This window comes from Xenopus laevis, chromosome 1L (assembly GCF_017654675.1).
Source record: "Xenopus laevis strain J_2021 chromosome 1L, Xenopus_laevis_v10.1, whole genome shotgun sequence".
Taxonomy (NCBI): Eukaryota; Metazoa; Chordata; class Amphibia; order Anura; family Pipidae; genus Xenopus; species Xenopus laevis.
Genome location: NC_054371.1, coordinates 84,135,379 through 84,148,196, shown reverse-complemented (window position 1 = coordinate 84,148,196; position 12,818 = coordinate 84,135,379). Strand labels below are relative to the sequence as shown.

The window sequence follows — 12,818 nt, the reverse complement described above, 5'->3', positions numbered from 1 at the left end:
TAAGTAAGTTCCGGCAGAAGTTTCTCAAAGAAAAAGCACATACATTTTTTTTTTCATGGTGATTCCTGTCGATGTGTGGCAAATTATAGTGCCGTTTTTTACACCACATAATAAATCAGCCCCTTAATTACTGGGGAGTGGCAATTTGTTTGGTACCTCCCTGTGATTATAATTACTAATCTCAGACTCAGGGCTGGGCTCCTCTTTTCTGACATCCTGTAGTATTACTCTACTGAGCACAATGCTGCAATCTTGTCGTCTCTTCCAGGGATCCCTTGTGGCTGGTCAGGGCTGTGCACATGCTCAGTAGAGTAGAATCACAACTTACTGTAAAGTGGAACTTTTGCTTTACTGTGCATGTGAACAGCCCAGGGCGGAAGTAAGGATCTCAGAGACTGGAAACAAGATGGTGTAAAAATACCCTGGCCTGGGGGAAGGAGTAATTGTCTGCGAGCTGATCTTAAAGCTGGCCATAGATGTTGAGATTTTTAAAAGATCAGATCCTGATCGTGAGACCACCATCTTCTCAGAACAATCGTACGATCGTACGAATTTACCATCAACTAAAAAGACCAATTTGCCAGGAAAACAAAGGGGAGCTGCCTGCTTGGCCCTGCAAACATACGGTAGATAGATTGCACTGGGACCGACAAAGATTTTTTGACCTGGCCGATCAATTTCCTGACAGATGTCGGCCGAAAAATCGTAAGATGTACGATCATTCGAATCCCGCTAACCGCACGATAATTTCGAAGGATCGGTTGGGCTTCCCTAAAATCGGTCGTTCGGCAAGAAGAATTGTCGCGTCTATAATACCTCCAGGGTGCCTAACAAATTGCTGCCCTTTCCAGTGATTAAACCTTTTGTTGTCCTTTAATGGAATAGGAATTTAGACAGCAATGTATTATAATCTTTTATGCCTTTAGAATATTAGTCTTGGGTATGATGAGTTTGGCTTTTTGTGTGGGTGCTGACCTGCTACATATTGTGACTCTCTCTGGACTATAACCTGTTTTGTGCAACTCTGCACTCTTATTACTGAATGCTGACTTTTCATGCAGTGCCTTATTTCATGTACATGATAAATGTTTAATTTGTGTGTAAATAACATTACTTGCTTGTCAGTCCCCTTTTTTTGATAAATATGTGCTATGATTTTTCTCTTTCTAGGTACGAGTACCACTGGGCAGATGGAACCAATATAAAGAAGCCCATTAAATGTTCTGCTCCCAAGTACATTGATTACCTGATGACATGGGTACAGGACCAGCTTGATGATGAAACCCTTTTCCCCTCCAAAATAGGTAGGACCATATGGCATTATCCAGTATATTGTGAGCTGCAATGCTGGCCCTTACAACAGAGGAAAAAAAAGAAAGTCTGAGTGATCTTGTCTTGTCTTGTGAGAAACCTTATGAAGCAATCGGTTCTTTAAGACCTGACAAGCTAAGATACAATCCAGGAGTCTTTGATGTCTGACTGTACCACCAATGTGTTGCTCAGAAATCAGCTTCTGGATGTACAGTGTTATACCACACACACACACACACACAAGGATCTGATCAACGCACATTTCATTAAAGCGCCACCATCATCAAAATAGAACTGGCACATCATACTGAATTTAGTTTCGCTGTCATTTGGACGTTTAACAAATTGGCAGGCACACCCTACTAAATTTAGTTTTTGTTGTCCTTTAAACATTCTTTATTCATCTAGAGAAGTATTTATTAATCTTATTTTATGGCACTCAAATTAAAATGGAAGAAAACTCATGTTATAAAAGGACAAATACCCTAAAAAATGATGATTGGGTCCTGAACCATAGTTTAGGAATCCCTGTGGTCATATATTTCTTTCATCATTTGAATACAATATGTCCCTCAGATACAAAATATGGTAAACTAGACCCCCCCCAATGGCATAGCTATAGAGAGAACAGACCCCCGTCTCTGATGGGGTCCAGGGAAAGGCAGCAATGAAGAATAGCCTGAATAAGTTTATAATAATATTTGTAATATATCATTTACTAGTAAAAATGCTGTTTCTTCTTTTACAGGTGTTCCATTTCCAAAGAACTTCATGTCGGTAGCAAAGACTATCTTGAAGCGCCTCTTCCGAGTCTATGCTCACATTTACCATCAGCACTTTGATTCAGTGATCCAGCTCCAAGAGGAGGCTCATCTGAACACTTCTTTTAAGCACTTTATTTTCTTTGTTCAGGTAATGAGAAGTGTATCCACTGCACAATTGTTGTTCACCTTTAAATTAATGTTTTAGTATGATGCAGAGAGTGATATTATGAAACAATTTGCAATTGCTTTACATTTTTTTATTATTTGTGGTTTTTGAGTTAATTAGCATTTTATTTAGCAGTTCTCCAGTTTGCAATTTCAGAGAGGGCCTGAATAGAAAAACGAGTAGTAAAAAGTAGCAATAACAATACATTTTCAACCTTACGGGGCATTCGTTTTTTTAGATGGGGTCAGTGGCCACCATTTGAAAGCTGGAGAGTGTCAATGCCGATAGCAAATATTACAAAAAATGAAAGCCAATTGAAAAGTTGCTTAGAACTAGGCATTCTTTAACATACTAAGTGTTAATTAAAGGTGAACCACCTCTTTATGAGAACTATTGCTTTACATTTTTAGAACTAAAAGTTTTGCTTAATAGCTTTTTGTCACCAGATCAGCCTAACCAGTAGACATGAAATAGAGTAGCAACACTGGATGTAATTGAATGGGAATTACTGCTGACATAAATACTTTTAGGAGCAGATTTATTATGTGGTGTAAAAAACTGCGGGCTTATTCACCACACATCATCAGGCTTCTCTGTGTAAAAAAAACTGCCCAAAAATGTCAGAATCTTTTTACACATTGTTTCTTAAGCTGGCCATAGACGCAAAGATCTGATCGTACGAATCGAGGATTCGTACGATTTTCGGAACGTGTGTGGAGAGTCCCGACATTTTTCGTCCGGCGGAGATCGGTCGTTTGGTCGATCGGACAGGTTAGAAAATTTCTGTCGGCTGCCGATAATATCTCTGCGTTTATTGCCGATCATACGATTTTCAGTGGGAGACTGTCACTAGGTTTGGTTGGACATAGATATCGTACGATTGCTGTCAGGGGCAGAACATTGCTGATCTGTTCTTTAACTAATCTGACTGGTAAGACTTTGATCTGAATGGTTAGTGGCGGGTCGGGAGATGGGAAAGTCCGATCGTACGATGATTCGTACGATCGGATCTTTGCATCTATGGCCAGCTTTAGAGTGACTTTCTCTGGAACTCTATTTTGCAAGCTTTGAAGCATTGTAATAAAACGGCAGCAAATCTGGTGTTCACATGGAGTAAAATAAAACAGATCTTGATAAGTTTGCCATTTATTTTACACAGCATAATGAATAGGCCCCTTAATGTATTCATTTATCAGACATGGGGCAAGTTGCACTGTTTTTGAATTTTTATGTAAATGAACTGAAAAATTAACTGAAAATTCTAATCAAGCAGTCCATCATTCTCCTATTATGGTTTATACAGCTCTTTGCAGTAGATGTCCCCAGACACCCACACTAAGGGGAATTATATAGATCAACCTCTATATAAAATTATCTTCTATCTGTCTTTCTATTTTGTGCCTTATTAAATTATACTGCTATTGCACGGAATAACGGGTAAGATCTGTGGTCTGGGCCTGAGTTCTGTGGCACACTTAACAGTTTCGGGACTAAAGCTATACAGGTGAAGAAAATTGCTGTTTGGCTCTTCTAGGTTTGTGCTATATGTTTAAGGTGGCTAGGAGAGGTGTGTAGGCAGGGTAAAAAGTTATATGGGATTGCCAGTTTGGCTACTAACTGTGTCTTTGCTATATTAGTCTTCTGCTTGGTCCTTGTCGGTAGATTCAGCTTGTTGTGTGGGTTGAAGGTCCCCGTATAGGTACGCTATCCATCTACTCAGATCTACTTTGGGTAATCCAAGGCGCTCTCATAACAACGTCTTGAGGGTCTTTAATGATGTGTATTCACCCTCCGGCGAACACCTGCAGAGCAAACGGGAATGACCACTTGTACCGGATCTGTTTATCTAGCAGTGCTGTGGTGAGGGGTTTCAGTAGCCATCTCTGTAGTACCATACAGTAGGATAAGTCTTGATATATCTCTATCTCGTCTTCTTCAATCTTGAGAGTCTTGGTGTCTCTTGCCTTTAGTAGGATTTGCTCCTTCACTTGGTAATTGTGTAGGCAGCATAATATATCTCTTGGTTGGCCCTTTTTGGCCGACGCCACTCTGTGTATGCGGTCGATTTGTATCTCAGTAGAATCGTCTCTGCCCATCAGGTGGTTGAAAAGCTGTATCAGGAGTTGTTCCGCCTCTGGAATAAGTATATATTCTGGAAGTCCCCGAATTTGTAGATTACTGCGTCGGCTGCGATTTTCTGCGTCATCCATGAGCCGCCTGAGTTCTAGTATCTGTTTCCCTTGATCCGTAAGGGTGGTTTCATCTTGCAGGGCCTTCTCTGTTAAAGAGCGTTGACTGCCCTCCAGTGTATTTAGCCGATCTGTTAGCGTGTGGAGTTCGGCCTTTATCTCGGCTGTCTCTTACTTCTGTGTCTTCTTTATTTCTTCTAGTAGTCGATTAAGGTCATCTTTCTGTGGTAGTGCCAATACTGCCTCTAATAAGGCTGCATCTTGTGTTATGCTCCTTTGTCCCTGGTGTATTGGGGAAGTAGCGGTTGTTAGCTGTTGGATCGGCCATATTGGTTTCCTCGTGGTCGTCACTCGGATTCCCATTTTTAGTAAAGAAATGTTCAATTTCTTTATCCTTTTTTGCAGTGGTGTACGCTGGGCTATTACCGAAGTGTTAGGTCGGTTTTGTTTCTCCATCTTGTTATGGATGTCTTGGTATTTTTTATCTTGGACCCGCTCTACAAGGGAGCTCCCCACAGATGCGTCCACTTACTTCGGCATCAGGACATGCCCCCTCTATATAAAATTAAATGTAATAATAAAATTTAAAATAAATAAAAGTTTTTTTTCTCAAAATCAATTTAATTAACTTAGCATTATACATTGTTGTTTTACTATGACAGGATAATATTCTAATATTTTTGTTTTATAGGAATTCAACTTGATAGATAGGCGAGAACAAGCTCCACTGCAAGAATTAATCGAAAAGCTGACCTCTAAGGACAGATAAGATAGCAGCTGATTGAGCACCAAAGCCTTTCTTTCAAGCAAGCTTTGTTTTCTGAACCTTGTTGCATTCAAAGCAGCCAAAATCTATTTTTTGTGTGCTTATACTGAGGGAATATGATGTAGGTATTTTCTCATCTTCCTGTGATTCCAATTGATTGTGTGTTCTACATAAGGTGTTCTTGGAGGGAGGAAGAGGTATATTCCAGATCTTAACCCCTAAACATACATTTTCATTCCTTTCTGCAGTAAAGGAATCTGAGAATATTATGTGCCTAAATTATCCATTTCCTATGTAACTGCTCCGCTTCACAGATGTTTTATTTTGTTTCATTATTTCGTTTTTTTTAATCAGCAGCTGATTGTAGGAAGCCCTGTGGCTAAAAAATTGATGTCAGGTCCAGGTTTAGCAGGTTCCCTTTTTCCTATAACTCTATCTGGGTAATTAGGACATAATGACGAACTTAGGTAGTTTCAGTCATTTATGCTGGGGTCTCCAAACACATAGTCAGGAGGTCAGTTCACATAAGTGGTATTAAGACAAATTTGGAGTTAAATTGGAGTAAAACTACCTTTTCATTAGAAAATCAAACTCTCCTCCACTTGTAAGGTCAATAAAGTTGGAGTAAATCAGTTCCATCAGTGTAGTTCCATCGTTTGATGTAATTAACTGCACCAAAATGTCATTATTAACACCAAAACACTTCAATAAATTGGTGCAAGTTGCACTCCAGATTTGTCTGGAGAAATTAAGTACTGCAGATTCACTAAAGTGGCATTCTAGAACAATGATCTAAAGTGTACAAAACCTCTGAGTTTTCAAAATGTCTTATTTTTTCCACTAATATTTCTTCCAGTGATTTCATTTACCCCACTTTTGTAAAGTCCTCCACAGATCATTATCTTTTCAGGCTTAGTGTCCTTGTAAAAGGCTGTGCATTTTGAGCACATGAGCAGCTATGCAAAAGCACACTTACTGAGCACCAGGAGCATTTACATTGCACTAGCCAGTTGCCGTGCATCGTGCATGAAAATAGAAATGACTGTTGTGAAACCCACTTTTTTTTTTAAACGTTTGAATATGTATTTCCTAAACTATCTAGAGCACTAAAGTAGTCACAGTGCTAGAATGGGTAACGTCACTAATCAGGTCTGCTTTTAAGATTTTGTATTGCAGAGTCCATCTCTGGGAGATAGTTGTGTATATGAGGTTTTATTGTATATTGCAGCGATTTAGGGTTTGTGAAGATCCACTAAATTAGCAATACCTATGTTTATACAGATTGCTACTGTTTTGAAGTGGCATTGACTAGCATTGTTGCAGTTTTACAGGGGCATATCACTAAACATACTCATGCTGGGCTCTGGCATCTGTCCTTTATGCCACACACACTGGGGCTTATTTATCAACACTGGGCAAATTTACCTTATAGCAACCAATCAGTGATTAGCTTTTAAGCCAACTGCAAGTAGAACAATGAAAGCAACAATTTTATTGGTTTCCATGGGCTAGTGCCCATGGGCAAATGTGCCCAGTGTTGTTAAATGAGCCCCGCTGAGTTTGCAGCCATAATGCTGCATACTCCTGGAATCCCACATATGTGAGTAACAAAGGGTTGTGAGCTGCAAGGCTTTGGATTTGATAATAATATATTAATTAATAATATATTAAGCAATATATCAAAATCATTCATACTGCCTGGCCATATTAACACAAGCATGAAAACCTTGAAGCAAAATCCCTTGGATCATTAGTAGTATAATCCACTCAAATGGAATCAAAACCAGTGGCCCAGTTCAACCCAAACATGCCTTATAAAATGTTGACAGTAACTGAGTTTTATTTTGCAAATTATTGTTCTATGCTGGCCTTGGGGGAGTAATATTTATATATACGCCTAAATTCCTCATCAGATGACTGTAATTATCTGTATCACGGTTATCTACCCTGGTGTATGTTAAATTGAATATCCTCATTTTCATCAGGTTATATAAACCTTTTTAACATTGCCCTTTGAATGCTACAGCTTAGTGTTTCATATAAGGAGCCTGTATTTCAGTGTTACTATAATTGTAAATATATTACTATTTAAAGGGATTTATCATAGAAATAACTTACTCAGAGTGTTTTTTTTTATTTTAAATGTTTGTTGATATTATCAGGCTTTTAGCTCAACAGCTCCATGTAAGATCTGTAGTACTGGTGGTTCGAAGGTTAGTTTACTACAGTTAGATGCTGTAAAACACTGTCTAGGCTTAGCGCTATGTTGACAAGCTGAGGAAAGTTATATACTATCATTGGTCAACATACCTCCCAACTGTCCCGTTTTCTGCAGGACAGTCCCAATTGTGACAGCTCAGCCCACAGTCTCAGGTTTCTTACTGAAATATCCCGACTTTCTCTTTGATCTCCTGCTCTGATGCCAGAAAAAGATACAAAGTTTCTGTAACTTAATTAAAATAAGGCTTTTTGGCAGAGAAACCTTGAACAGTCAGCAGCTGCACTTGGATACTTTTGTATCAATTTAAGATAAACAAAGATACAATTGTAACTATTTAAGATAAGCAGGTCTCTTTGGAGAATTGAGACTAGCAGCTTAAAGGGCAATTTTCTTTCATTACCAAAATCATTATAACACATTAAAAACATTGCACTAAAACTTCCAGAAATGTGTTTAAAGTTTCATAACCTGCCAAATTTTGTAAAATTGACGTGTAATTAGGGGGTGTGGCCAAAAACCGTTGCTGCGTTGTGCACGGCACAGCTTTTTGTCCCTATTTCATTTGTTGGGGGGTTTAACTGCTAAACTGCTAGCGGGAGATTTAGTAAGCTATGAAGAGCTGGAAGAGATCAGCTGCTTCCTTACAGTTCCTAAATCCAAAGGGAATACAGAGAGCAATATGCAGAAAAGTATCTTATTGGAGACACCACCTGCATATTCAATTAACCAATGAACTACTGAGCTGTAAAGATAGTCTAAGCTGAAAGCTTGATATTAGCAGTAGAATAGCATGCTGACCTTTTTTTATTTACTTTAGACCCCTTGTAATTTGCATTGTGAATTTAAAAATAATTCATTTTGGAATTGTAATTTTAAAACAAGGATTCTAAACCTATGGGTTCACCATGAACTCCTTGAGTATAGCCCCTTAGCTATACTATGTTTATACCACATGTGTTGTTACATTTATGCATGCCATTTGGCTGCAATTTATAAAGCCATATTGAAAGTGTAAGGTACATAATCCACAATAATACAGTCATTTTTACACAGTTTCTTGGTCCACAGTTTCAGTGGAGGAACAATTTAATCAGAAGGCACAATTAATAATCTGCCAAGGGAAAAATACCACTATATTTTACTTTTAATGCCAGCTAATTAATTTGCAACTGAAGGCGAGGCGACACGACTGTCGGACGTCTGCATGCGACAGTCATGTCACGTCGGATCAATGCTGCAAATTGATCCGACAATGCATTCACTTACCTTTTCTCTGTCGCATGCCATTTGTCGCAGGCGTTTGGTTGCATCAGATCGCGTTGAAAACGTTTGTGTAGTCCAACCCTAAATCATTTTCTAGTAGATTTAAGGTAGGAAGATCTATTCTCAAGAAAACCCAGGTCCTGAGCATTCTGGATAACAGGTCCCATACCTGTACTCTTACTAATCTTTTCACTTTTACATTCTGTAACTTCTGTAACTGAGTGTAACTTTTACATTTTCTATTGTGCACCTTATACTGTATATTTCCCTCCTTATTAATTGATTAGCTTGTTTATAAAGGGCAGTCACTCGAGGGAGGAAATGGCAAATGTGGCAGTTACAAGGCAAGCATACCTCCTTAATAAGTAATGTAAATTGTAATGGTAAATATCCAAAAAAAAGTTTACCGGACAAGTGTTAAATTGCTATAACTGAAGAGTATTGGTGCTAAAATAAATCAGGGCTTGTGGCCAACACATCCAATTTTATTCACAGTGAAAAACAGACTTTGCCATTAAAACCCTTACATTATTTATATACAGGTATGGGATCCATTATACAAAAAAAGCCGTTATCCAGAATGCTCCGAATTATGGAAAGGCTGTCTCCCATAGACTCCATTATAATAAAAGAATCCAAATTTTTAAAAATGATTTCATTTTTCTCTGTAATAATAAAACAATACTATGTACGTGATCCAAACTAAGATATAATTAATCATTATTGGAAACAAAACCAGCCTATTGGGTTTATTTAATGATTTTCTAGTATAGATAACGTATGAAGGTCCAAATCATGGAAAGATCCATTATCCGGAAAACCGTCATTCTGGATAACAGGTCCCATAGCTGTATTATACTGGCACAACTTTAAAGTGATTTGCAGTATAGCAGTTGTACCTTGTGCTTAAGTGTCAAGCACTTAGAATGATGTTGCAAACACAGATAGATTGGTAATGTGCTTGTAACACGTGCACAGTAATAATGTACATATCACAGAACCCATAAGCCCATTGCAGCGAACCTTGTGCAGATCTGTCCAACCTGGTTCAGAAGAATTGCATTTACAAACCACTATAAAACGGACAACAACAAGGAAACTATGAAAAAAGCTTCTGTATTGTAGGGTCTCTTGATAGTACAATGGTTACTCACCACATCAATGAAGTGGCCCAGGTGCACCGCCCTGAGCCCTCAGCACAAGGGGCGGATAAACCGAAAAATCAATATGGAGCAGGCACTCAAAGGCAAAACTTCCACCAGGCAAATGTTCAAATGTGAAGAAGTTTATTGTGTCAACCAGCCTGACGCGTTTCGTGTTCCAAACACTTAATCATAGGCTAAACTCCTAGAGCCATGCCTCAAATATTTATACATAAATGGTCCAATCAAATAAACACCCCAATTACCAGTCCACCCATTCCCACAGAACTTTACCCAGGTGCATCCAATGAAACTCCAACCTAGTTAAATTGGATAAAGGTCAAACCAGGGGTCAAAAGGAGAAGGTCATCAGTAACCATATTTGTACACCCTTAGCTGTGTGGAGTGACATATTGATGCACCCGAGAAAAGTTTAAATCACTAGTGTTTATAAATACACAGTACAAAATACATAAAAAAACAGGAAACTATACCCAACTCCCACAACTCATGTTTCTTTGTTGGAGATGGCTTTACACAGACAATGTAGGCTGATTGGTCCAATCAACCCATGGCAATGATTAGCAGTCCAGTACAGAGAGTTTCGCTGCTCAGGTAGTGTGCATCTTACAAATGTTCTGTACAAAAGCACCTATGCATCCTATATCTCACCACCTTAAACTATACTACCACTATATTAAACAAAACAATTCTGCTACAAGGTAGTGTAATGCCACTATTTCACCTACACTTTTTGTACTTTTTTTCCTATTGAACCACCATATTGACAGGTTGACTTCTAGTACTTCTATAGAAGTACTTGACTACTAGTTCTAGTACTTCTAGTTTGCATAACTGGATATTGTACCATAGTGTATGTGCCACAGGGAATGTGTGAGTAAGTTGTACCACAATGAAACAAAGTATTATTACCCACTGAGTAATAGAGCTTGTTTGTCTGCTCTCCTCTGAAGAGTAACAAAAAGGGCCTGCTTTCTTTAGCCTTATCACCGCATTACCCATTTATCCCTTCCAAAATACGTTATGTTGCAATATATTAGATGCTTCACTTATTTTATTTGTTTGTGTATAGTGGATTTTAGCAAATTTATGCCAAGCCCTGGTCACTATAATTCATAGCAACGTGACATAACAGATCAACAGTTTTGTGAGGTATGATGGTCAAAACAACAAGAAAAAGGCTGGTTTTTCGAATAGATTTGTACAATGGATTTTCATTTCTTATAAATGGATATACATGAAATACATGCCATCTATTACTGATTAAACACAGTTCTACCAAAAGTTGTAAACAATGTAATGGAAAGTACCAAGTGTAGAGGCTTTTACGCTAAGGATGAAATTATTGTACCCAAACTGGCAGTTCATGCAGAAATGTAGGCGTCTATGCATCACTTAATTTCTGAAAAAGTTTGTGTTCCTGAGACAAGGCCAAAAGAATTTATTACTTTACAATAAAATAAATATGATATGAATAATCTCATGCAAAGATGCAGATTGGCTAAACTAAATTGCTTATTGGATAAGTGATAGCATAGGTTGGTTTATAGCGTTTATGCATTCACCCTAGAAACATTCACATTTATTTGGATTTATCCTAAATATGTTTTATAAAAGAAAGCAAAACTCAGGTCACAGATTAATAATAGTAACAATCGTGTTTCTCTCTAGAATGCTTGGGCCACAATTTGCATTTGCATATTCCCATAATCCCTGACTAGAGAGTATAATAATCCCTGGACGAGATTAACATCCAAGTCTCCGTACCACCCAGTAGTTTTAATACTTTATCGGGCCTTCTGTAGAACTACCGTATTTTTGCCATAAAGAGACCATTTTGGCTGCTTTTAATTATCAATAAATGAAAGAAATGCAAATACATTTTTGGATTCACAGATCAGCAAAGACTCTGGATTATTTACTAAAACTAAATTTTTTCTCATAATTTCAATCAAACTATTTTGACTAAACTCCCGTCCACGATTTTACCTTATTTATTAATAAAATAACTGTAAAAATTCAGTTGAGGAAAAGTCTTGATAAAATCTAGCAAAAACTCAAATTGTGTGAATGTCTTGATTTTGATTCCTGAATCGCTCAATTTTTTTCGAGTTGTTGCCCAAAACCACTGAATTGTTCAGATTATCATACAGAACCCAGAACAGACCACAATATCTTCAAACTGGAAAAGGGACATCTGCCGTTGACTTCTATAGGATCTCGACAGGTTTGAGATGAAGTATTTTCAGATTCTGACTTTTAGTAGCCTAAGTGTATAATAAATCAATCAAGTTTTCCCCTTTAAAAGTTGACCAGAAAAATTCAAGCTTTAATAAATAACCCTCTCAGGGTTTGTTTCCTTGGTTCGTTGAAAGTAAAGTTGGATTTTAGTATTTATGTATAACGCTCAACTGTAAGTGTAAGCTAAGTGTGCCAATACTGCTTCAGGTTTTTAACAATAACCTATAATTTTAAGTCAAGCATTTAAAGACAGATTTAGAATGTTTAAAGCTGTAGACAGTTGTAAATAATGTATACAGATTGTATTTGATGGCTTAAAATATTTCAAATCCTTTTTTTTTCTTAAGTAAAAACTGAGTTCTGTTTTTATTACAAATAAATATCTTGTTTGACCACAAATTGTGTTTTGCTTATTTTTTTTTTTTTTTTTTAAAAAAGACAAAGCAGAATGTTGAAAGTCAGCATCAAAATAAATTTACATTTAATTCTGAAACAACAGGTAAAATTAAAATGTGTTGTCTGCTTGAAAAAAAAATAACAAGTGGATCTGATTCAGGAATCATTTTCTGTTTTATAACAATATGGCAGATAGCTGGATGGCTTTTTAGCAAGTGAGATAGATACAGGTCTGCTTCCTCAATAATTACCACTGTTTCTCCCTCTGAGGCAAACTGGAGAGCTTTCAGATGTTTTTGGTTTTTTTTGCCTTCCTCTGGATGAGTTAGCAGTTTTAT

At 37.5% G+C, this 12,818-nt stretch overlaps 1 protein-coding gene across 1 annotated transcript in view; it reads left to right on the top strand.

Moving 5' to 3' along the window:
* Positions 1-12,483, top strand: part of mob1b.L (MOB kinase activator 1B L homeolog) — a 48,676-nt gene extending 36,193 nt beyond the window's left edge. Inside the window, 3 exon segments of the mRNA NM_001091796.1 lie at positions 1,171-1,304; positions 2,060-2,223; positions 5,122-12,483. Coding sequence (NP_001085265.1) covers positions 1,171-1,304; positions 2,060-2,223; positions 5,122-5,199 — 376 coding nt within the window. The 3' untranslated portion in view covers positions 5,200-12,483.
* The last annotated feature ends 335 nt before the right edge of the window (positions 12,484-12,818 follow it).